The sequence below is a fragment of the Chinchilla lanigera genome, unplaced genomic scaffold, assembly GCF_000276665.1.
Source record: "Chinchilla lanigera isolate Chin_1 unplaced genomic scaffold, ChiLan1.0 scaffold00041, whole genome shotgun sequence".
Classification (NCBI taxonomy): domain Eukaryota; kingdom Metazoa; phylum Chordata; class Mammalia; order Rodentia; family Chinchillidae; genus Chinchilla; species Chinchilla lanigera.
This window is the reverse complement of record NW_004955442.1, coordinates 14,476,574-14,501,907: the sequence shown is the minus strand read 5'-3', so window position 1 is coordinate 14,501,907 and position 25,334 is coordinate 14,476,574. Positions and strand designations below refer to the sequence as shown.

At 50.1% G+C, this 25,334-nt stretch overlaps 2 protein-coding genes across 6 annotated transcripts; one reads left to right on the top strand and one right to left on the bottom strand.

The window, feature by feature from the left end:
- Nucleotides 1-12: 12 nt before the first annotated feature.
- Tceb2 (transcription elongation factor B (SIII), polypeptide 2 (18kDa, elongin B)) lies at nt 13-3,242 on the top strand (the record flags this gene model as incomplete). Its single annotated transcript, XM_005391402.2, is given in 3 exon segments — nt 13-147; nt 1,361-1,466; nt 3,071-3,242. Coding segments are annotated over 3 exon segments (354 nt in total), but the record flags the coding sequence as incomplete, so codon positions are not given.
- Nucleotides 3,243-3,755: 513 nt separating this feature from the next.
- Srrm2 (serine/arginine repetitive matrix 2) lies at nt 3,756-23,558 on the bottom strand. 5 transcript variants are annotated; one of them, XM_005391396.2, is made up of 15 exons: nt 23,329-23,555; nt 19,513-19,785; nt 18,542-18,649; nt 18,189-18,350; nt 17,947-18,024; nt 17,501-17,563; nt 17,380-17,412; nt 17,043-17,093; nt 16,792-16,884; nt 15,954-16,152; nt 6,874-13,511; nt 5,849-6,136; nt 4,629-4,742; nt 4,399-4,509; nt 3,756-4,278 (listed from the first exon to the last, which is right to left on the bottom strand). In XM_005391396.2, exons 2-15 carry the CDS (start codon nt 19,752-19,754, stop codon nt 4,269-4,271), a joined length of 8,190 nt encoding a protein of 2,729 aa, XP_005391453.1. In that variant the 5' UTR covers nt 19,755-19,785; nt 23,329-23,555; the 3' UTR covers nt 3,756-4,268. The 5 variants fall into 5 exon arrangements, with proteins under 5 accessions (XP_005391453.1, XP_013373274.1, XP_013373275.1 ...); XM_013517820.1 differs by lacking the exons at nt 3,756-4,278; nt 4,399-4,509 and having other exon boundaries at nt 4,649-5,537; nt 23,329-23,556; XM_013517821.1 differs by lacking the exons at nt 3,756-4,278; nt 4,399-4,509 and having other exon boundaries at nt 4,649-5,492; nt 23,329-23,556.
- Between the last annotated feature and the right edge of the window lie 1,776 nt (nt 23,559-25,334).

Below are 25,334 nucleotides of genomic sequence, written 5' to 3'. Positions count from 1 at the left end.
GGTCGCCTCTAGGACGTGTTCCTCATGATCCGGCGCCACAAGACCACCATCTTCACGGACGCGAAGGAGTCGAGCACTGTGTTCGAGCTGAAGCGCATCGTCGAGGGCATCCTCAAGCGGCCGCCCGACGAGCAGAGGCTGTACAAGGTACGGCGGGCGAGCAGGCGGGGCAGTGGGGTCCGAGTGGCGCCCGCCAGGGCCCACAGGTCGCGCCGACGGTCCCCGCGGCTTGGAGCCCCGTACCCAGCTCCGTGCCGCTTCCCTCGGCCTTAGTCTATGGTTGGGGAAACTGGCTCGGCGGAGTAGTGTTCCCCAGCGCGAAGTCCTAGCAGAGCCTGCATCTGAACTGTGTCACCGTTAATCCTTGGTTTGCCCGCGGACCCGCCGGTATCCCGCCCCTGGGGGTGAGGAGCTTTCAGAGAAATGCACTGAGGAGGTTGGTCAGGTCCCCCCAATGCTTACCCAGGTCAACTGTGTTACCCGCCAAGCTCTTGCTGATGTTGTGGAAGACCCGCTCTTACAAGCCTACTGCGGGCGTGCAGTAAGGGTGGCGGGGCTACTGGGATCCTCATTAGGGGATCAGATGCATTAGGCTTCGATTCAGGTCTCCTAGCAGCATGAAGTCAATCACTTAAGTGCAGTGACCCGATTTCAGCTGGAAAGTGGGGAAATAGAGCCTCAGCTTCAAATCTGAAGGTCTGTTGTCCCTGACACTTGCTGGTGTTTTCTTCCTGATGGCCCCTCCTGCTGCCTCCGGCTGTTCCAGTTGCCATATCCCGTATCCAGTGCTTTCTCCATCTCTGTAGCACTTTGAAATCTCTGGTTATACTGAGTTGGGAATTTCAGTAATTTCTATTTTATAGTTGGGAAAATTTGACCCAAAAAAATGCTCCATCTTGTTACTCCAGATTATAGGTAAACCGGGCATGGTGGGGCACCCCTGTGATCCCAGCACTCAGGAGGCTGAGACGGTAGGATCTTTGTGAGTTCGAGACCAGCCTGGGCTACAAAGTGAGCTCAGGGCCAGCCTGAACTGCACAGCGAGACCCTGTCACAAAAAAAAACAAACAAAAAAAAGGTAACAGCTAAGAATCAAATCCATGCTCCGTGTGTCTGCAGACTAGACTGATGGGTCCTAAATTAGATTCACTTGGAAGAGTTTGGAAAAGCCAGATTCTATAGCCCTTCCTTTGAAGGTTTTGAAGTTCTTACATAAGGTCTTAGAATCAGTATTTGACATACTCTGAGGTGTCACCCAAACTTGGGCTCTTTTTCCTGACTTCCAGCGTACTTGCTGGCCAGAAGCATGTGGGCCTTGGCTTTCCTGAGACCTCACCTAAGACTCCTCTTCTCTCTTCAGGATGACCAGCTTCTAGATGATGGCAAAACGCTGGGAGAGTGTGGCTTTACCAGCCAGACAGCAAGGCCACAGGCCCCAGCCACAGTGGGGCTGGCCTTCCGGGCAGGTAAGAGGGCAGGGCAGGGCTCGGTGGCCACCCCACCAGCCTGGAGTTCCCAGTAACACAGTGGAGTGTGATGGGCCCAGCCTCATAAGGCAGCAGCCTGAGCCCAAACACCCTAGGCGCCCATCTGCTGGAAGCACTGCACAGGTAGAAGTCATGGTGATACTGAGGTAGTTTATAGCTGATGAGATTGTACAGTTCAGGCCTCTCACAAGGGTGACCCTTTGGGGTTTTTTTTTGTCTTTTTGAGATAGTTTCCCTGCGTGGTTCAGGCTGCCCTTGAATTTATAGTGATCCTCCTGCCTCAGCCTCCCGAGTGCTGGGATTACAGGCATGCACCACCACACTCAGCAAGAGTGCCCCTGTAAGGGGGCAAGTGAGGCTGAACACACATCTGGTCTGCTGTCTGCTTCTTAAGTGAAACCAGGGCTGCATTCTTCCAGAAGTGGCCTTTTCTCTTTAATTTGAGCAAAGTTACCCTTCAAGACTTCGAACATGTTGATAGTGCCATTTTGTAGATTTAAAAATGAAGGATGTGGTGGTGACCCTGCATTACTGTTAGCCCTCAGGCAAGTGCTTGGTGGCTGTTGTGATAGGTGATGTGAGCTGTTTGGCCCCATAAGGATTACTTCATTTGTAAAAAGACACTTCTGGGTACAGCTGGCCAATCAGTATTAGCTTCCTGGGCCTTGACTGGGTGTCACACCATTCATTATCTGCTGAAGAATGAGACAGACTTTTCTCTGAGCCCCAAACTGCTCAGGGAGATGACAGTGTTAAATCAGGTGTAAAGTGGCAGTGACTAGACCAACCGCAAGACAGGCAGTGAAAGAACTGACACTGCAGATTTGTGGCTTGGGACCAGATAATTCAATATAGGGCTGTCCTGTGCATTATAAGGTATTTGGCAGCACTGCTGACCTTTCTTTGCTAAGTGCCAGCTGCAGCTCGCCCACAATACCAATTCTCTGATTATAACACATTTTCCTTACGTGCCAAGCTTTTAGGGTGGCAGGGGAGGATCAACTGACAACTGTGGAGGATGAGTCACTTATGTGAAAAGAAAAAAAAAAAAGCATAGGTGAAAGTGAGGTTCATTTGTTTTATGCTAGGGCAGCAGTGGGAACTGGAAGCCATTGTTGGAACCAGGAGGTACAAAGGCCCTGAGGTAGGAAAGAACCTGATGTAGAACAGGGAACAGGTTTGAGCGTTAGAGATAAATGACAGAAGAGAGACCAGGAGGACTTTTAAGATCCTATTCAGGGTACGGGTAGAAGCCATGGGAAAGTTTAAGCAATCTCTGACTTGTTGGTAAAGGTGTAATGGAATAATAAAATTCTGGGTGAACATGTGGAGGCAGAAAAGGAGGTGGGTGTAAGCATTCTGCTCATGGGTTGATGAATGCAAATGAGGAAAACGGCTCCAGAATGGCTTGGGGGACTGGTGAGCTTGTAAGGGTGGGAAACATTTCAGTGCCCCACTACATTAGGCAGCTAGAGGTGGGAAGTCAGGACTTTTCCTGGAGAGATTCAAACCTAAGGTGAATGTCAGGGCCCTGGTGGGACAGGAGTCAGAGCATCTTCTTCAGCTCTGTCCCTTTTCAACAGATGACACCTTTGAGGCCCTGCGCATTGAGCCCTTCTCTAGCCCACCGGAACTTCCAGATGTGATGAAGCCTCAGGACTCCGGAGGCAGCGCCAATGAACAAGCTGTGCAGTGAGGGCCCTTGCCCACCCCAAGGCCCATTGCCCCAATAAAAGACATCTGGCTTTCTGCCTGGTTGCTGCCTCTTTCTCACTCCCCACCCCCCCCCCCGACTTCCTCAAGGCACTACCTTTCCCTGGGATGGGTCTGTTTGCCCACTCCTCAAACTGCTGCATACCCGCTACTTGCTTTGTTGTTTGGCTGATTTTGGCCCAGTCTGCCCCACTTAAAGGCACCATGGTACTGGAGCCACCCTGCAGGCCAAGCTGATTGCTTCTTAAGAGGAGGACTAAGTGAGCCCTTGGGCCAGCCTGGTGCTATATGAGATAGATGATCCCCTTTTTTCAAAGCACCTTCCACCCTTGCCCATGCACTCCCAGAAACCTCATCCTGCTCAAGGCCTTCCAGGCTGAGAGGCAAAGGTCAGAATCACCAGTAGCCTAGAGCCAATGTCTCTGATTTGAGAGTGGGTTACAGGGGAACCACAGGGGAACCACATTCCTGAGGCCCTCAGGAGATCCCACACAGCCTTGGGGACTTTTGGAGGGTAGAAGGTGGCTTTCCACACTTAAAGTCTATAGACCAATCCTGCATTTCTCATTTTTATTTGACAGAAAAAGTTGCTCTTGCTGTACAGATTTTAAAAAACCAAAATGCCTTTTAAGAAACGTGAAGAAAAGTTGGGGGAGGGGCCACAACTTCATGGGGCAGTCAGGGGCCAACTAAATAAATCAAACTGCCCCTTCCAAGAACACCTCACACAATTTCAAGCACCAAACCATCACCCTTAGGATCTAAGGGGGCCCCAAACTCGCAAGACCTTTCTGATTTCAGGCTGAGGTGTCCTGAACTGCATCCTCTCCTCCCCCAACTCCTATCCACATTCCCTCCCACCCCAAACCCCCCAAAACACATGAACCAGGAAAAACTCACAGAGATTAACATTTCACAGGAACAAAGAAAAAAGGGAGGGAGGACAGTCCTCCCCCCAAGATGCTGCCAGGATTTGGCAGGGCAGACAAGGACCCCTCCCACGGCTCTGTTGGGGAAGAGGGGGGCACTCCCTGTGGCTCCAGAGGAGGGTAGAATTCCCCGAAATAGTTATGGAGACCTGCAACAAAGAAGACCAGGATCAACGTAAGGGCTCCACCCAGCCCTCAACTCCCCAGCATGGCCTTGCCCCCGCCACTAACAGCTGTTATAAGGGGTGCGGCCTTCCAGGGTAATGTACCTGGATGAGCGGTGTCGCACAGGCCGAGGGCTAGGTGTCTCTCTTCTGCGCTTGTGGCCTGGAGAGTGGCTGTCCCCACGTTGGCCCTTTCGGGAAACCCGTTCACTGTTGCTGTAACACAGAACTACCATCAGACCCCAAAATGGAAGAGACCGTTCTTACTCTAAACATTTTTTGTACGAATCAGATGGTAGATAAGACCAGTTACTAACACTTGCTCTGAGCCATACCTCTGCTGGTCCCGTGGTGAGGGCTGGGGTGAGGGACGCCGATGCTCCACAGGTGAGTAGCTCAGGGACCGCGAGTCTCGTAAGGAGTCTATTGGTTTCCTGGGACTGCGGGACCTGGAGAGCAGAGTAGGACCCCATAGCACCACGCCCTTCCAAACCCACCAGCTAGCACTCAGGACCACCCACCCAGGTCCTGACCACCAAACCTCACACCACGCAGGGCCAGCCTCAGACCCACCTTTGTCCGCACTCACCCATCCGCCCGCACAACATCCACCGTGTGCCCCCAGTGGGCAGGGCCCAGGGTACAGCGGGGGATGCAAAGATAAAGACAGTCCCTGCCCTTGGAGGAGCTCAGTCTGGGAGTGAAGAAGGCCAGCATGGGAGGAACACAGGGCCCCATGTGTGGGAAACAGCCCCGCAGGAATGGATGTGCGTTGGGCTGGGGACCCAGGGGTAGGGGGACGTGGACAAGGCGGGGAAGGGGCAGGGCAGTCTTCTTGAAGGTGCTGTTTTGAGTGGAGTCTTGCAGAACGAGGAGTTCACCAGGCGGACAAGGAAATTCCAGGCAGAAGGAACAGCATGTCCAAAGGCATGGGGCTCTCCTTAGACTGCAAGGCGCTGGGTGTGGCTGGAGCACAGGGCATGTGTGGGGGCGGGCAGGAGGAGCACAGGGTGGGCAAGGCCAGCTGGTGAAGAGCCTCACACGCCATTCCCGCAGAGGTGGGGCTTTATCCTGAAGGCCACAGGGCGTCCCGGAAGGATTTGTGGAGTGGAGGGAAGTAACCAGATGTGCGTTTTAGAAAGATCCCTCTGGCTACGTGTGGAAGAGAATGGCGTGGAGGCAGGGAGACAGGGAGGAGGCTGTGGACAGAGTCGGGAGAAGATGACGGTGGCCAGCCCAGAGCCCTGCAGCAGCAATGGGGAAACTTAAGAGCTAGAATCCCTGGGACCAGGCTGCACAGGGGGGAAGGGAGGGAAGGGAGGGAGGAAGAAACCTAGGACTTCCCAATTCCAGCTTCAGAACCCATCGAATGGTGCAGCCCTTTACCAGAAGAGGGCACCACAGAATGGTGGGGAGTGCTGAGTGCCCAACTCCTCCCCAAAAGACCAGACATCAAAGTCTACAAGAAGCACCCCAGCAGGGACCTCACCTAGGGTCCCTGCTCTGGAGAAGTCACCCCCATGCCCGCTTCCACCCCAGGCAAGGCAGCACTCACCTCCGCTCCCCAGGGGCTGGCTTCTTGGGGCTTGCAGGTTTGGGTAAGGCCTGAGGGGCCAGCTTAGTAGGGGAGGGGGATGAGGAAGAAGAGGAGGAAGAGGAGGAGGAGGAGGAAGAAGAGGAGGAAGAGGAGGAGGAGGAAGAGGAAGAGGAGGAAGAGGAGGAAGAGGAAGAGGAGGAGCTGGAACTGGAGCTGCTAGAGCGCCTCTTCCGCTTGGCTGGGGCTGGCTCCAGAGGACGTCCTTCTCGCACAGCCTCCTTTGGGGCTGGGGTGGGGCTGGGGACCCTGTGGGAGAAGAGCAGTGTCACAAAGAAACAAGCCGCCCCAGCCCCAACCCTACCTTCCTTGGCCTGGAGGAATGGCAGTGGGGGAGGGGTGCCTGAGAAAGGCCTGGGAGTTCTTGGAGCCCTGGAAGCGGAGTCAGTGAGCGTTTCTCTGGAGAGCAGTGGCCTGAAGCAACCAGACCTCTGCTAAAACAAGCAACAGGCTGGGTCCCGCAGCACAAGGGATCAAGGTTAAACCTCAAGAATGTCCCTGATGGAGGAATAAGGCCTCTGGGCTCAGATGTGGTAGTTGAAGCTGGGTGGTCTCCTTCCTTGGAGAGCCGCAGCTTGGGGAGGCCCCTGTGAGTGGAGGTTGGCTGGGGAGGGGCCGTCCTGCCTGGAGGCAGGGAGAGGGATGGGATGACCTCTGAAGATCCTTCCAGCCCAGGGAGTTCCTCTTGAGGTCTAACTGCCATCCCTCCTGCTGTAAAATTAAGTCCATTTCCTCTAGTTCTGTCCTCTGTAGAGACGGAAAACTTATCATTATCCTCTAGAGAATTAATCTTTGGAGACTTTTACCTGTCCCATCCCTTCCCCCCGTAGCCCCCACCCCAGCATTCTCTTCTACCCCAGCTTGAGGGGCAAAGTTCCCCCGTATCTCTTCAAAAAGCCAAGAACCTGTGATATAGTTTCTCCCTCCCCACTCCCTTAATACATCCAACACCTCCCCAGAGACTCCTCAAAATCAAATCCCCTCACCTTTTCACTGCCACCTCAGGTTGAGCAGGAAGGCTAGAGCCCTCTGAGTCGCTAGAACTGGAGCCCGAGGAGGACGAGGACGACGAGGATGATGATGATGATGAGCTGCTGCTAGAGGAGGAGGAGGAGGAGGAACTCCGCCGCTCCTTCGCTGGCTGCAAGGTGGCCAATTCAGAAGGCTGCTGGGCCCCAGTAGAGGCAGGTGGCTCCCCATCCTCAGGGTGGGCCACCCCAGGAGCCGAGCCAGAGAGCATGCCATTGTGATCACCAGCAGAGGTTGAGGTCTTCGTCAGTGTCCCAGAGGAAAGGGACTGAGACCCTGCTCCAGGGGCAGACTGGGCCACTGAAGCACGGGACTGGTCTGAAAAAGCAGATGGCACTGGGGACCTAGGTCGATCCTGTGCTGAGGGAATAGATTGTGAAGGACCCTGAACCGTTCTTGGGGCAGGGGAGGGGGCCCGCTCAGAGGTCATCCTAGACTGGCTTGGGGCAGATGGTGGTGTTCTGGACCTGGCTCGGTCAAGAAGTGGGGGTGATGTTCTGCCACTAACACGTTCATAAGCAGAGAGGGGTACCCTGGGGCTAGTGAGGTTTGCACCAGACAATGCTGGAGCCACCCTAGCACTGGTAAGACTTGCAGGGGTCAAGGCTGCAGGTGTTCTGGAGCTAGCAATATTCACAGAAGCTGCGGCATGTGCAGATCGAGGACCCACCAGGTTTGCAGAGGCTGGAGCCTGAGGCGTTCTGGAGCTAGCAGGGTAACTTGCAGCATTTGAGGGTGTGCCAGAGCCTGAGAGACTCAAAGCTGCCAAGGCAGCTGGGGTTCTGGCTCCTGCTAGGTTCACAGCTGGGGCTGTAGGGGTTCGAGGATCAGCAAGGTTCACAGCTGAAGGTGCCACTGCTGTTCTGGGACTGGCCAAGTTCATGGCTGCTGCTGCAGCTGGTGCTCTCGAGTCAGCCAGGTTCACTGCTGTCGGGATGGCAGGTGTTCTGGCACTGGCTAGGTTCATGGCAGCTGCAGAGGCTGCAGGAATTCGGCTAGCAAGGTTGGCAGCTGGTGCTGTTCTGAGACTCATAAGAGGCACTGGAGCTGGAACCTGGGACATTCTTGCAGCAAGGCCAGCAGCAGACATGGATGGAGGTGGCCGAGCAGTTCCAAGACTGATAGCTGTCAGGGCAAGTGCAATTCTGGACTGAGCATGGTTTTCTGGCACAGATGTTCTTGGATGATCAGGTATTCGGGGACCTGGACCATCCATCATGGAGCCACTGGCCTGCTGTAGGACAGACATGGGTGCTCTAGCACTGCCAAGGGGTTCAAGCATTCCAGGTGACCTACATCTGTCAAGAGGAGTCGGTGACATGCTAGGACGACTGAAACAGCTCATTCTGGAACTATTGAGTGCTACTGGAGGTGTCCGAGAACCAGAATGATTCCTTGTTGCTGGAGGAGTAGCAGATCGTGAACGATCAGAACTACTTCCAGATGCAGAACGCCTGCGGATGGCTGGAGGAGACCTTGTTAAAGACCGTTTGCCTCGAGTTGCTCGTGGACTACGGGACCTAGAACGGCGGCGTATAGCAAGTGGGGAGCGACTTCGAGAACGCTTCCGTGGCAACAACGGTGTTCGAGACCTAGAGCGGCGCCGAATAGCTGGAGGTGTTCGAGACCTTGAGCGGCGGCGAGTCACTGGAGATGTTCGAGAGCGGGACCTTCTTCGAGTAACAGGAGATGTTCGAGATCGAGATCTCCTTCGAGTGACTGGAGATGTTCTAGATCTTGATCTTCTGCGAGTAATAGGTGAGGTTCTGCTTCGAGATCGCCTCCTGGTCACTGGTGGAGTCCTAGATCTAGACCTTCGCCGAGTCACTGGTGGTGTCCTAGAACGGGACCTTCGGCGTGTTGGTGTTCTAGATCTTGAACGGCGACGGGTTACCGGTGGTGTTCTGGACCTGGAACGCCTTCTACTCACTGGGGATGCTCTTGATCGAGATCTTCGTCGAGTCACTGATGTTCTGGACCTTGACCGTCTCCGACTCACAGGTGAGGTTCGAGACCTGGATCTACGTCGACTTATCAGGGGTGTTCTGGACCTGGACCGCCGGTGAGTAGCCGGAGAAGCTCGAGATCTAGAGCGTTTCCATGGGGCCGGTGATGTTCGTGACCTAGAACGCTTCCGACTGGTAGGTGGTGTCCGAGAGCGGCCTCTCCGGCGACGAGAGGAAGTTCGGGAACTCTCCTGGCGGGCAGGTGACCTTGAGTGGTAACCAGAGCCTCCCCTCCGCCTACGAGTGACTCGAGACCGGGACCTACTCCGCTGTCTCCTCCGGGAGGTTGACTGAGAAGAACCAGACCTATCTCGACGTCGGGTTGTCCTAGTTTTCTCTCTACGTGAGCGAGAACGGGACCTCTGCAGTCCACGTGGCTTTGGTGAGGGAGAACGGCCTCTCCTTGAAGTTGGCTTAGTGCGTGGAGATGAAGCTGAGCGCCTGCGACGTGATCTTGACTTCTCAGCTGGCTCTGGAGAAGATACTGAAGGACTTCTTCGGCGTCTTGGGGGAGTTCTAGAGCGGGTTTCTGGTGATGAGGAGGCAGAGCGGCTCCTACGGGACAGCCTTGCTTTTCTAGTTAGCTCCGGAGACGATCGAGAGCTGCGACGTCGAGGTGGTGTGCAAGACTTTGTCTTTGGCTCTGGTGAGGACCTGGAGCCTCTTCGGGCAGTTCTTGATTTGGGTGGGTGTTCTGGAGAGGACTCAGAACTACTGCTTCCTTCAGTTGGGTCTCGACCTTTGCTTGATGAACCTGATCTGCTGCGTTTGGGAAGGGCCCGAGGGGCAGGTACTTTGGGTTCTGGAGAGGAATCAGAACCACTCTGGGCCCTGGGCACTGCTCTTGGCTTCTCTTTAACTTCAGGGGATGAGCCAGACCTACTGCGCCGAGGAGAAGTTCTGGACTTGCTGTCAACTTCTGGAGATGATCCAGAATGACTCCTCTGCCTAAGTGGGCTTCGTGTCTTGGCTTTAGAATCTGGAGAAGAGTCTGACTCACTTCTTTCCTGAGGGGATGCATTGGGCTTCGCATCAAGTTCTTGAGAAGATCCAGATCGACTTCTCTGCCCAAGGGGAGTCCTTGTTGCTGTTTTTGGTTCAACTGATGATTCTGACCCACTTCTTTCTCTCTGAGGGGTGAGACACTTATTGTTGAGCTCCGGGGATGATGGAGAATGACTCCTTGGTCTAGGAGTCTGAGGCAACACTTTTGGTTCTGGGGAAGAATCACATTCACTTTGTCCCCTTGATGGGGTTCTAGGTATCTCTTTCATTCCAGGAGAGGACCCAGACTGGCTGTGCCTAGATGGAGTCCCAGACCCATCTCTAAGTCCGGGAGAAGACCCAGACCGGCTTCTCCTTGATGGAGTTCTAGGTAAACCATCTTTCAATTCAGGAGAAGATGCAGAACTACTTCTTTCTCTTGATGGTGTTGTTGGTACAGCATCAAGTACAGGTGACGAGATGCTCTGATTTGAAGACATCCCTGCCTTTTCTACTGCTTCTGGGGATAACTCAGAACTGCTGTGTCTAGATGACCTTGATTGTTCTTTCACATCTACAGCTGGGTCTGTTTCCAGCTGATTAAGGAAAGGCCCATTCAAATCTTCTTTAACTTCAGGAGAAAATACAGTATTCATTTCTGCAGCAGAGCCTGAGTTTCTAAATTCTAAAGGTGATCCAAAACTATTCTCCCCAGGAGACAGTTCTTTATGTTCTGGAGAAAAATGTGGTCCTCCCCAGCAGGTGGTCAGTGCAGGGACTTCTGCTTCCATAGGTGGCTGTGACTGACACTGGTCAAGAGCCAATGACACAGCTGACCTTTCTTCTACTTCAGGAGATGATTCAAAGGTACTTCCAGCCACTTCTTTAAGCTCTGGAGACACATGGGGCAGGACTTGGTTTGAAGGTTGCTCAGATTTTTCTATCACCTCCATTAATTTCTCACTGTGTGATTCTGGTACAGTACATTTTTGGTCTTTTGTATCTGAAGGTGATCCAGCAGCACTTCTTTCCCTTGAAGGGATTCTAGGTGAGTCTTTAGCTGGTGAAGACTCAGGCCTATCTTGCACAGGAGGGCTAAATTTGTCTCTTGGTCTGGGAGATGATGTGGTAACAGTAATATCTTCATAAAGGGATAAGCTTGTTTTCTCTTTTGATTCAAGAGAAGGTTCCAATCTGCTCTGTCCCAGAAGAGATTTGGAGTCTAATGCAAGATATGGGGACCTGCTCTGCTCAGGAGACATTCCTGATTTCAACCTAGGACTTGCTGACAACTCGCCTCTATCTTGTTTTGTTGGAGATCTAGATGCCAGCTCAGTGGGTGGAGATGAGGACCTGGACCAGCCACCCTTAGGTGGTGTTTGAGATCTGCTCTGCAGAGATGGAGATTCCATGGGACCCTGTTTCACTTCTGTACCTGAAGTATCAGACTGTGTATCTGGCAAAACTTCAGGTTGTCCTTTCTGCTGCAGGTAGGAATTGAAATAGCTCTCTCCTAGTGGTGTGCTAGATGTCACTCCTGGACAGAGGGAGAATGATTCAGAGGAACTCTGTGCTGCTGAGTCTTTAGACTTCTCCACAGAACATGGTGACTTTGATTCAGAAAGATTCTGCCCTGGTGGAGTCTGAGGTTTTTCTCTGGGATATGGTGATGTAGATCCTGACTGACTCAGTCTCAGTGGAGTTCCAAGTTGCATTCTGACATCTGGTGAGGAAGATCTAGAATGGCTGTGCCTTGGCAACAATCCAGATTCCACCTTGGAGCAAGGAGACACTGATCTGCTTTGCCGTGGTGGTGTTCTGGATGTCACTCTACTAGGACTGGGAGAAGAAGAGCCCGAATGGCTTTGTCGTGGTGACAGTATTGCCTTTACTGTAGGCTGAGGAGATGATGACTTCGATGCACTCCGTCTTGGAGGTGTGTGAGATTTCACTTGCAGTGGAGAGGAACCAGAACAGCTATGTCTGGAAGGGGTCCTAGATTTCATCTCAGGGTCAGGTGATGATTCAGACCGGCTCCGTCTTTGTGGCGTTGCAGATTTTTCATTGTTCTGGGGACTTGCTACAGACCCTTGTTTTGGTGGTGTTCCAGATTTCACCTTAGGGTAAGGTGAGCTGGAACGACTTTGTCTTGATGGTGTTTTAGATTTCTGTTTAGGTGGTGGTGAAGAACCAGAGCAACTTCGCTGTGGTGTTCCAGATTCTGCTTTAGGTTGAGATGATCCGGAGCGACTGCGCCTAGGTGGGGTCTGTGATTTTTGTTTAGGGCATGGAGAAGACCCTGAAAGGCTTCGCCTCAAAGACAACCGAGATTTTGCTTTGGATCGTGGTGAAGAGAGAGATCTGCTCCGCCTTGAGATGTGTGATTTTTTCATTTCTGGGCTTGAGTTGGACCTGCTCCTCCTCTGAGATACTCTGGATTTGTTTTTCCGGTCTGATGACGAGCCAGATCTGCCTCTTCTCTGTGGTGTTCTAGAGTGAGATCTTCCACGTCTAACTAGGCTTCGACTCCGAGATCTTCCTCGCCTTGCTGGTGTTCTAGATCTAGATCTCCCTCGCCTGGCTGGAGTCCTAGATCGTGAGCGACCACTTCGTCTAACTGGTGTTCTAGAGCGCGATCGTCCACGCCTGGCTGGTGTTCTGGAGCGTGAGCGTCCACGCCTGGTTGGAGTTCTAGTGCGTGACCTACCACTTCTCCTGGCTGGAGATCTACTACGGGATCTCCGTCTTACTGGTGACCGGGTCCTAGATCTGCGCCTAGCGGGTGTTCTGGACCGAGACCTGGCCCTCCGAGCTGGTGTTCTGGACCGTGACCTGCGCCTGGCAGGTGTTCTAGACCGTGACCTGCGCCTAGTAGGTGTTCTAGAACGAGATCTGCCCCGCCGGGCTGGTGTTCTAGAACGAGATCTGCCCCTGGTGGCTGGAGATCTAGAGTGTGACCTGCCTCGCCTTGCTGACCTAGACCTGCCTCTTCTCTGGGTATTTCTGCTCCTGGACCAGCCTGGTCGCTGAGGAGACCTAGAACGGCCACGCCTCTGGGGACTTCTAGATCTTCCCCACCTCTGTGCAGACCGAGACCTACGCCACTGAGGGGACACAGACCGAGAATGACCTCTCTTAGCAGGGGTTCGAGACCGAGATCGCCCTCTCTTTGTAGTGGCAGGACTACGAGACCTCCCCATTCTACGAGAAGGGGTATGAGAATGTGATTTATCTCGCTTTGCTCGGCCATGTGAGCGATTCTTGGATGTGGGAGAAGAGGAAATCTCTCTACGGGTGCCAGGAACTGGTGCAAGTTTAGGGCTTTCAGGGGAAGAGCTGGCATGCCGAGAAGCTTTGGTAGGTTGAGGGGATGGTGGGCAGCTCTCTGAAGATGATGACTGGGGAGGTTTTTCAGGAGACTTAGGTGGTGAATGGCCCCGGGTTGGGGAGGCCTCAGATGGGGGGTTCACTGGCTCCTGACTTGAGGTTTTTGCAAGAGGTTGTGGGGAGCCGCCATGCTGCTCAACAAGGAGCAGAGTGGGAGCTGGTGGTTCTGGGCCTGTGCTGCTCCTTTCCGGAGAGGGGCTAGGTCGAACTGCAGATTTCTAAGAGTGGGAGAGAGAGCAGGAATAGGGAGTATGTAAATAAACACCAGGACTTCATCATCACCTGTAAAATCTCAACACCCTTAGCAAGAAAACTTTTCTTTTACCCGCCCCATAATACCAATGAGCCTCACCACAGCTGTATTAAGACGTCGCCATAGAAAGCACAATGGGAAGAACATATGAAGATCATAAAATCTATGACCTAAAGAGTCTTATAACCTAGCTAGGCGTGGTGACACTCAATCTGTCATTACAGCACTCTGGGAGCCTGAGGCAGGAACACAATTCCAACCCTAGTCAGTCCTGGTGGTGCATGCCTGTAATCCCAGCATTTGAGAGGCTGAGGCAGGACTGCTACAAGTTCAAGGCCAGCCTGAGTTACATAGTGAGTTCAAAGCAAGCCTGAACTACTTCAAAAAAAAAAAAAAATCCAGCCCTAGTTTGGGGAACTTAGTAACTTGGCAAGACTTTGTCTCAAAATAAAAGATAAAGTGCACTACAATTAACAGAAAAGCCGGGCATGGTGGTGCACGCCTATAGTCCCAGTACCTGGGAGGCTGAGGCAAGTGAGCTCAAGGCTGGCCTGAACTTGCACAGCAAGACCCTGTCTCAAAAAAACCAAAACAAAAAAAAAACACTACTGCAAAGTACTCTAAAAACAGAGGAGAAGCAGGGTGTGATGGCGCATGCCTGTAATCCTAGCACTCGGAGGATCGTTGCCAGTTCGAGGCCAGCCTTGGCTACAAAGTGAGCTCAAGACCAGCCTGAACTGCACAGTGAGACCCTGTCTCAAAAAGATACAAAAGATTCCACACACACACCCCAAAAAAACCAGAGGAAAAGGGTTGGCTGTGGTGGCGCATGCCTGTAATACCAGCACTTGGGAGGCTGAGGCAGGAGGATCGTTGGGAGTTCGAGATCCACCTGGACTACAAAGTGAGCTCAAGACCAGCCTGAACTGCACAGCAAGGCCTTGTTTCAAAAAGACCCCCCCGCCCCCCAAAAAAGAGGAAAAGATGATTTGGGTTTTTTCTGGGTGGTGAAGGGGGCTACTGGGGACTAAACTCAGGGCTTCAGGCATGCTAACAGTATTAATGTTTAGTAACCCCCAAAATGGTATTATAAATAGTAACAAAGAACAGCTTCCTAAAATGGATGGCACCTGACCTCATCCTTGAAAAATAACTATGTTAAAAAAAGCAAACAAGCAGCATAGGAAAACTGTTTTTTAGTTTTTTTGAGACAGGATATCATTGTGTAGTCCAAACTGGTCTTTAAAAAACTATGTAGCCCAGACTGGCTTCAATCTCATGGTGATCCCTCCTGCCAAGGGCTAAGGTAACAACAGGTGTATGCTACCATATCCAACTATACAAGGTTCTACATGAAAAATTTAAAAGTTGACCAAGAACTAGGGATATAGTTCAGTGGTACAGTACTTTCCTAATATGCACTGATACCCACCCTATATTAAAGCGTCAGCCCTGGAGTACAAAACTGACCAAGACGACTAAAGTTCAAGCAAAAACAACACTAAAACTAAGAAACCTTGACTATAATTCAAATGCAGGGCTGGGGATACAGCTCTGCGGCACAGCACCTGCCTGGCAAGCGTGAGGTCAGTTCAATTCCTGGTACCAAATCAGTAAGTAACTCAAATGCAACAGAAAGCAGATAAAATTTCTGAGGAGGACAGGCCCTTGATTTGGATAAAATGGCAGTTAGATCAGACCAATCAGAAGTTATATCACAGAAGCTGAAGCAGAAAATACAATCAGGATTTAGAAATAAAGTACAGGACATAAAATAGGAAATTACTGAAGAGACCACTCCACAGTGTTTTCAAACCGATGACACCAACCCAGTGGGCTGAAAAATTTTAATACATTACACCAGCATGTAATGAAACAGTAAATGGCTTAAACTTTTGTTCTAGTTCTTAGTATCTAGTGAAATCTGCTTCTAAAGTCTTCACAATCCCGTCACAATTATAAAATATTTGCAGATATACTGAGAACTTCACATGCGAAAGAGAAATGCACAAGGAAAGTACTACTATTTATCTTTTTGAGACCATCTCACTATGTATTCTGGACTGGCCTTAAATTTGCAGCAATCCTCCTGCCCTAGCCGCCTGAGTGCTAGGACTGCAGGCACATGCCGTCATTCTCAGCCTAATCTCACTACTCTGAGTAAATGATCATCAAGCTAGGTCTGTAATACTGTAAACCTTGCGAAGTTTAAGCAGGAGGATCACAAGTTCAAGCCCAGCCTGGAAGATTCCCATTCCTGGAAGATTACAAGATTCCATCTTAAAGTCGAAAGTAAAAAAGCTGGAGTTACAGCTTAGTGTAAAGCCCCTAGATTCAATTCCTGGTAAGGGCTGGAGGGACGGTGTTCCCCTTCACTTCACACCTATCCAAAAACTCAGGAACATACCTCCTTCTTGTCTTTATCTTTGTCTTCATAAGGGCTGCTAGGCTGCTTTGTGGTTATCTCTGGACTGTTAGGCCGTTGTGTACTTGTGGTACCTAATTCACTGGAAGGTGGATCTCCCACCCCTTGGCATCCTGAACCAGGGGAAGGACTTTGTCCAGTCAAGACAGTTACATGGGTTTTAGCTGCAGCACTTCTAGACCTGTAGGAGTTAATGGATGGCGGAGGAAAGCAGGGGTATCAGCTCAAGGGAGAACAGAAGACCCCCTCCCCCAACTCTATCCAACTCTAACTGTACACAACCCTCTTCCAAAAGACCTTCATAGTTACATGACTCAAATCATTCAAGAAATGCAAATTCAGTCAACATTGTTCTTTGTCTTTCTAACACACAATCCCCAAAAAATGTTCTCCCTCTTCCCCTTTATTCACCTCCCCCAAACATCCCCAAGCCCGCCACCAGGCCCATTCCCTACCTGCTTCATTCACAACTCACCTCTCAGCCCACCTCCTTCAGGAAGCCTTCCCCGATTAAGGAAGCCAGGGTAAGGATTCCTTCCTCCCCCAGACACAATGAACAGACCCCCCCTCCCCTATTCTGGCAGTCCATATACAGCGTAACAAAACAACAACAAAAAAATGAAAAATAAAAAAAAAAAGAGAAGGGGAAATGTATATGTCTGTCCATCCTGTTGCTTTAGCCTGTCAGCTCCTAGAGGGCAGGGACCGTGTCTTCCGAATGGTCTGTGCAGCGCCTAGCACACCGTGGGCGCTCAATAAATATTAAGTTGATTAACCCACCATTCCCTCACCCCCCCCTTCCTCCTGGACTACCCCTTACCGACTTCGGGAAGTATCAGAGGAAGAAGCAGAGTCAGCAGAGGTTGAACGGTGGGCTCGGCGGCTCTTAGGAGCTGGTGTTGTACTACGAGACCTGAAGGAAAACCACCACACAGCTCAAGAGAAAGTCACACTGGATTCTCTTTAACCATCTCTCAACCCTTTACCATTCAGAAACATGACAGATTCTATCCTCTCCCCCAAGAGCACACTCATCTAATTACTAAGCAAATTCCCCTCAAATTCACTCACCGCTTCCGTTTCTTGTCTTTAGATTTACGTTTGCTCTTTGGAGTGGGAGACCTGGGGAATAAGGCAAGTTGTTAAACAGGAAATGTTTTAAAAAGGAAACCAAAAAAAAAAGGAAACCAAACTAAAAATGAGATGGAAAGATCTGAGAGGCTGATACCAGAAAAGATCAATAAATCAAAAGGAAAGATCAATAAAGTAGCTTTACTATAGAAAAAGCAACCTCCCACTGGTCAAATAAAGAGCATTCAAAGAAAAAAAGAAAAGCAAGCAAGGTCTTCAAGCAATAGATTCCCACTTCCATGTTCCAATACTCCTTTACAAGCCAAAGAGCTCTTACCTGTGCTTCCGTTTCTTTGACTCAGATTCTGACCTGTTGAGAAACAAACAAGAAACATAAATCCACATGTAGGCCTGAACTCAGTAAACCTCCAATTATTCCAAGTACTTCTTCTGCATACCTGTGCTTCTTCTTCTTTGAACTCTTCTTTCTCTCCCGTCGAGGAGAGCTGCTCTCTGACCTGCTAAACATGGGTTCAAAACCAAGGTCATCCTGCTTGGCTTCTTCCTTGGTCCTCCCACTTACAATTCATCCTCAAAATGATTAATAAGCCTAATAGCATCAATACCTCAGCTGTAGGCCCAGGGCTTTTTCACTCTTAATAGATAGTAACTCCTTAAATCAACCCATCTAAAAATAAAAGCAAAATTCCAGAAATCCAAAATGCTGCTGGCCAGCTGACAAATGTACAGATTCAATCCTTGCTAAGAAGCTTCTCCCAGCTAAGATGTGAAATGCTAACTCCTTCTTCCTGACTTTTCTGATAGATACCACCTGCTCCAGGAAAGCAGAATCAATTTCTACAAAATATATCACAAATTGGTCCTTTGTATATTAAGAACTTACCGTCCTCTATCTTTCTTCTTTTTCTTCTTCTTTTGCTTTGGGGTTGGTGAGCGTGAACTGCTGGACTCCCGGACAAGGCTGGAAAAAGATAAATAAAGGTGGGTGGTAGGACAAATTCTTAAGATAGTTGAACCTCAGAACAAAATATCAAGAATTGGGTAGTAACAATGCACAAAAAAAAGCAAAGCAGGGTGCTTAAAACCAAAAAGAGAAGCTAGTACTTGTTTCTTGATCTTAAATACCTGTAAGGTTTGGGAGGCTCAGGAGCAGGTTTGGCTTCTCGAGCACGACGCTGAGGATCAAAGGAACTGCCATCCACATAGGAATCACTGATGCCAAAAGCAGCACGAAGTCGCTCATTCTTTTTCTCATTTAATTCTGCCAACTGATGAGTCTCAGTTACCCTAGAGGAACAAAAAGCCAAAATTCTGAAGGAGGTAAGAAGCAAAAGGCAGAGCCACATTCAGAATTACAAGCAGAAGCCAAATAGCCATGGGATAAGGAAGACAAAATGGGGGGGAACTCCTGGGTAAAGAAGACAGCAGCAACAGCAGTACAGAGTCCAGAGGGAACCAAGGGAGAGCTCAACACTCACGCTGGCCTCTGCCCTGGGGTCTCCTCCTTGCCCCCAGGATTCACATCCTTCTCCAGCAACATGAGTCGAAAGGTCGCCACTTTCTCCTGAATTTGTTGTTCCTCGTACCTAAAGGACAAATTCCTTTTGGATTAGAGCTTGACAGAGCACCTTCCCCAGTCCCAGGTTTACATTTTCCTCTTCCCAACAGGGTCCCTTCCTTCTCCGTGCACACACAGAATTTCTTCACTCACTGTCACCCAAAAGTCCCATCCTTCTGATCTTTTCTCGTCATTTTTCTTCCCTCTATTCACTATGTCCTCTAGAACAGTGGATTTTAAACATGCTACAATTCAGGGGCCAAGAAAGGAAAGTCAGCTGGCAAAGTTCCCAGTGCTCCTCCCCAACTTTGATAAGAACAGATCTTTTACTTCCTGAGACTCCAAAGATGTATTATGTAAAAGAAGGATCATTGCTGAAGTTTGAAAACCACTGCTCTAAAAGGTTTTCTTCCTCAGTGTGCTCCTTTACCAAACTTTCACTTCCCTACCCACTCCGTGGTATTTATTCGAGTATTCCAATTCCTATTTTTCTACAAAATCCTACTTTTCTGCCTCTGCTACTTTCCAAGCCTCAATCCTTAAATCCATTTACTTCTTTCCTACAAATGACAACACCTGTCAGCCTACCTAACTCATTTCCTGCCTCATCTGATTTTCTGATGCCCCATTTTTGTTCTTCAATGGCCCTCTTTCCCCCGTGCATCCATCTAAATTACAGACTCCTTACGCTTCTATGTATGTTCCAGGTACAGTTTCTTTATCTCCTACTTTGCACTGTGTCTTAATTCTTTTCAGTTCTTTAAGTCATTTACCTCCTCCCCTACAACTCTGTTCCAGGCCTCTTTCAACCAGCCCTAAGCTCTATACATCCCATCTAATACCCAGCTCTGCACTCATTCAGTGCTTGGCTCTCCCAAACCCTCCCCTCACCCCTGCTCTTCCATCATCTCCTCCAGCTCGAGGCATCGCAGCTCCACGCGCCGCTTGCGCTCGTGGTCCAGGATGTCAGGATTAGGCCGCTTCACCAGGGCAGCCTCCAGGCGCCGCAGTTCCTCCTCTCCCTTGTAGTCAGGCCGCTCACCACGGCGGCCCCTCACCAGGGACAGGTTGCGCTGGACGTAGCCGTTGGTGCCGCTGCCCCGGGGCGTCGGCAGCCCGATCCCGTTGTACATGGCCCTGTGCCCAGGGGGGGCACCACCACTCCTGAGGGGGAGCGGGGAGACACGGGTCAGGCCCCTGGCTCCAAACTAACCACTTACCACCTCCCATGTCCCTGCTCTCCTTCAGGCCTCGCTCAACAATTACTCTTATGCTACATCTTTACTAGCTGCATTCTTATTTTCTTATTTCCTCATAAGCCCCCTCCTTCATCCCTGCTTCCTTTCTAGCAAATCTTAACACAGTTCTTACAGTCTTTTCTCCCAATGCTTTTACAGAATTCTGAACCATTTGTCCTTATGTTTATATTTCCTTCTTTTTCCACCCTAGAAAAACACTTTCCTCTTTTCTCTTAAATCTCTCTATAGTACCCCTTTATTCTTCACTGGTGTCAGTATACCTAAGTGGTGTCTTCATCAACTTTTCTAATGTTTAACTTCTCCAAATAGGACACACAACCAATACTAGACATAGAACCGTAACATGTAACAGTTAAGTGCCTACAGTACATGTCCAAAGACTCTTCCCAGAACCCATCTAATAATTTCAGACTACCCAGTAAAAGCACAAGAAGGGACTAAGGGGTCCCTAAGTATAGGAACAGTTAAGACTGGCTGGTTAACATAAACCAAGTGTCCACTGCAGTCTCACATTTAACTACAGGCCAACATGCACATGGAGCTGTGGATATGTAATTTTATACTTCATCTCCCAAGGAAGGAGCCATTTCTTTGATTCCAAATATTTATAGCTCCTATCAACAAGCCTGATATTTATTCCTTCAATTTCCTTCCCAAAAGGATTTACCACATGACTTGTAGCTCCTCCAAGTCTCAATGGCTCTTGTTAAATATTACCTGCCTTCAATTCAATGTCTCATTTAAACATCAAACCAGCCTCCTGTTTGAAGGGTTCCCTTATTTTTCTCTATATTCCTTGCCCTAAAATAAAAGCTTATTTATAAAATCTTGAATCTTTATACCTCACTTTCATTAACCTTCAACTGACTTTCCCTACCAATCTGTTACATACTTTCTAGTTTTTCTCTCCTAATCTCATCTTATCATTCATGTTAAACTATGCCTTCTGCCAAATTCCATTCTCCCAACTTATCCCATCTTTCACAGCAGGATTCTGAAGAACTTCCAAACCTGTTTCTCAGATAGATTTATTGGCTGTCTGCTACATATGCTGTGTTTCTTTTTTCCAATGCATCCTCTCTAAAGTTTCAGAAAGCACAACTGTCAGAGAAAATTACCTCAGAAAAAAACCAAAAAAGTCAGAAAATAGCAGAATTAGAAAAAAAAAGACAAGACGTGGGATTGAATGAAATACTGCATTTAGAAAATTCTAGACTAAAAGATCACGTAATTGCCTGGAGAAAAGACACTAAAGCATGAAGAAAGGAAAGAAAAGTACGGGGAAATGTTTGCTGGCAAGAACATTTGCTCCCACCCAAATCGAAGGATAGGTAGATCCCTGCCCAATCTCAACAGGAGACTCAAACGAAAATTATAAGCAACATAAAAGATAACTATACCATAGGGTAAAGGAGCAACAGATGAGACTAAATTCAGAATGGCAAGCAGGAAATTCAGGAAAAAATAAACAATTAGTTTAAGAAATCAGTTTCTATATTGCCCAACCCTCATTTTTCTCACTTTAATTTTCTAAAATCAATCCTCCTCGACTCTCAACCCAGGTCCACATCCCAGGTAATTTCTGCCTCCCTTGCAAAATGCTTCTGACCTGCAATTGATACTTCAGTCTCATCACTCGCCCATACTTCCATACCTCACACAAAAATCCTCCCACTCCTTAGGGGGAAAGCCAATAGCTTTGAAGCAAAGGATCTCAATTCACAACATTTTGGCTAATTTTAAGGAAATAACTAAAGAAAAGGGGGGAGGAAATGCCAAAGTACAAAACTATGGCACCCACAGCAGCGTTCCAGGCATTAAAAGGAGGAAAACTATCAATAACGGAAACTTCCAAGGCCAGACTACTCTTCAGAAACGAGCCCACAGATTGGGTATGCAAAAATCACCCAAAGTAAAAGCAGAAAGTAAAAGCTGCGAAGACAGACAAGAATTTTTCCTGTTGAGCCGGGCGTGGTGGCACACGCCTGTAATCCCAGCACTCGGGAGGCTCAGGGAGGCTGAGGCAGGAGGATCGTTGGGAGTTTGAGACCAGTCTTGGGCTACAAAGTGCGCTCAAGGCCAGCCTGAACTGCATAGCGAGACCGTGTCTCAAAAAGGAAAAAAAAAAAAGAAAAAGAAAAAAATTTTTTTTTCCTTTTGAGCCGGGCATGGTGGCCTACACTTGTAATTCCAGCACTTGGGAGGCTGAGGCAGGAGGATCACCGCGAGTTCGAGGCCAGCCTGGGCTACACAGTGAGTCCAGGACAGCCTGAACTATATATAGCAAGACTCTGTCTCAAAAAAAAAAAAAAAAATTTTTTTTCCCTCTTGGAAAATTACCACAATGCCAAACTAATAATAAAAGTAGAAAAGTATCTTCAAACCTAATATTAAGATACTCGAAGGAAATGATACTAAGTGGAAAGGGTGTCCAGGAAATGGACCTCGCTAAGTACAGCTAGCTTAGCACTGCGACATTGCAGTAGCTGAGTACACTATGCAACCCAGACATCTACAACGTTAAAGGAAGAGATCTAAACCAGTGTACTGAGAAGGAAACGAAAGACTAGAATTTTGATTCAGGGAAGAGAAGAGTAAATGGAAACTGAGGCTCGTGAGTTTCACGCCAGGTAGTCCCTCAAACAAGACACCAGAACACCCAGAGTCCAGAATTTTCTTCCCAACGAGAAGCTCCAAAAGTCTCCCCAGCTTTAACACTTTTGTATCAAACAAAAGGAGCACATGACCTACCTTACCAACCGATAAACTGAATACGGATTTTTTTTTCTGATTTTCAAGACTTTTAGCTTTTCCCCTTCCTTAATTTCACGGCTGATACTAACGAGTCCAAACTGCTGAAATAGGCCACCTAGTGCAAGGTCCTCCCCGCGCTGGATGGGCGTAGAGCACTATTTTCGGCCTTGAGGAATGGGGGAAGGGGCGCGGTGCGGCGCCCCGCAGTCTAGGAGATTCGGGAACGGCCCACAGCCCCCCCGCCAGGAGCGTCAGGAACGTAAGAGGCCGGGGACGAAGAATGGATCCAGGCCAAAGGAATGGATCCCCAAGCAGCCCCCGACACCATCCACTTCACGCTACTTAAAAGCCGAAAAGGGGAGTTGCGAGAGCCAACACCGCCTCGTCTGCAAGCGTGGGGGAGGCGAGGAGCCTAGTCTCGCACGCTCCCTTCCGTCAAGGGGGGGGGCAAACCCGAGCGCAGGCGGCGGCACGCGCCGTTGCCATGGGGGAGGGGCGGGGGAACCGAAGGCCCCGCACCAGAAGCGCCTGAAGGGGGAGGGGAGGCAAGCAAGGGAGGGCCTCCGCGCAGGCTGAGAGCGGCGAGCACGCGCGCCTGCGCGCGCAGGCCTGGGCCTCTCTCCGCGCGCTTTGGCCCCGCGCCGGGGCCGCCACCCCTCCCCCACCCACCTCGCGCGCTCCCCCACCCTCTCACCCGCCGCCGCCTCCTCCGACCGCCGCCTTTGAGGAGAGGTCCTGTCGCTGGTCGACCACCCAAGTCCTTCGAGGCCTGGAGCCACCGCCTCGCCTCGTCGGTCCGCCCGCCTCAGCCGACACGGACGCCTGCTCGCTTCCTCAGGGGCCGCAGCAGGCTCCGACTGCGCCACTCGCACCCCGCTTGGGCCGCGCTGCACGTCAGCACGACTAAGTGCGTCAGCACGCAACCACGCGCGCTGCAAGGGCCGCCGGGAGCCGTAGTACGCCTCAACTTTGTGCGCAGGCGCTAAAGCCACACCTGGAAGTCTAGTTTCTTTAGGAGAAAAAAAAGGTTGGGCTGGGTTGCCGAGAAACTACGAGTCCCGTCAGCCAGTGCGGGGAAGGGTGGGGGAACGGGACCAAGCCGAAACTCCTGCGGAGGCCTTCACTGGGGGAGGGGCTCAGGACCTAGAGCCACATCCAGAGGTAGCCCCGCCCTCTCAAGCGCATTTTTAGGCTCCCGCCTTCAGCCCAAAGTGTGCGGGGAGTTGTAGTTCAAGCATGGGCCGGAACGCGTATGTAGACGCAGCGCGGGGCACGGCCATTTTGTCTACATGTTAGGCTGCGGTGGCCGGAGATATGCGAAGTTGCCCACTTCTTTGTGACTGTGGCCCTCCATGGGGAGCCCCAGACTGCAAATCATACGTCTTCCCGTGTTCGGGAGGAATCACCTCAGGTCCCCGCCGGAGCCCTTAAATCTAGCTTCAGGCTTTCCCAGCTGGAGACCTGAGGGCCAGTTTTATTATCTTCTGGTGGTGCAGTTTTTTCCTGTGGAGACCCCTGGACGTGTTGTATGTGAAGGTGCACACATGGATGAATGTGGCAAGAAATAAAGTTAAAAGCGCCCGGAAAGTACGGGGAGGGAGTAGGTGTTAAGACTAACCAAGGGCCCCTGCACACTGGGCAAGTACTGTATTTCCCCACTGACCTTCCTGTGCAGTTTTCAGTCTTTTAGTTAGTTAGTTAGTTAGTTAGTTAGTTATTTTTTTGAGACAGAGTCTGGCTATGCAGTTCAGGCTGACCTTGAGCTCACTTTGGCCTCGAACTCAAAACAGTCCTCCTGCCTCAGCCTCCCGAGTGCTGGGATTACAGGCGTGTGCCACCACGCCCGGCTTTATTTATTTATTCTTCGTATTTTGAGAAAGTTCAGGCTGCCCTTGAGCTAACTATGTAGTCCAGGCCAGCCTCCAGCTTGTGGGGATCTTCCTGCCTCTGCCTTCAGAGACATATATGCCCAGCTTCAAAGTCCTTGGGGGAGGGGGATGTTGAGAGTTAACCATTACCAGCGAAGCAGACTTGTAGGAACCTCCATTTCAACTAGAATCTAAATTGGCATTGCCACCACTGGCTAATGACCTTAGACTTGCCTCTTGGCATCCGGGTTATCACAAGGGGCCTTACATCCTTAACAGGACAAGGTAACAGTTAAAAGTTCTGCATTGTTTGAGTGTAAGGAATTAGCTTTGATACTGATATAGGAGAAATGTAACTCTCGACCTGTTAAATATCAGATGTATGGAGTTCCTGTCCCTCAGATCAAAGATTGAATTCCAAAGGACAAAGGAGGTTAGGAGTAGGAAAGGTTTACTGAGAGGTGGCTCCTGAGACAGGAGGGGTCCAGGGTGGGTTGCCACTGAGGCCCTTTGTCAGGGGTGATTTGTATAGCAGAGTCACAATGTGAATACTATGTGGGTCAAACTATAACCAATCAATAAGATTACAAATTTAGCTAGTATTGATCAAATAGGGAAGCAGGGCCAAGGTTTTAGGGTTAACATCACTAACCTTCGCTTATCTGTGACTTCTGAAACTGGAACATTTTTCACAAGGGGTGAGTTCAATCTGATGCATATCTGGATTTAATGGACTGGGTGGTATTAATTACAGTATAGCCCCAAATTTCTCTTCATCCCTTAGGGACGTATACAGGTCTGACCATTGTGACCTTATCTTGAGGTCCTGCCT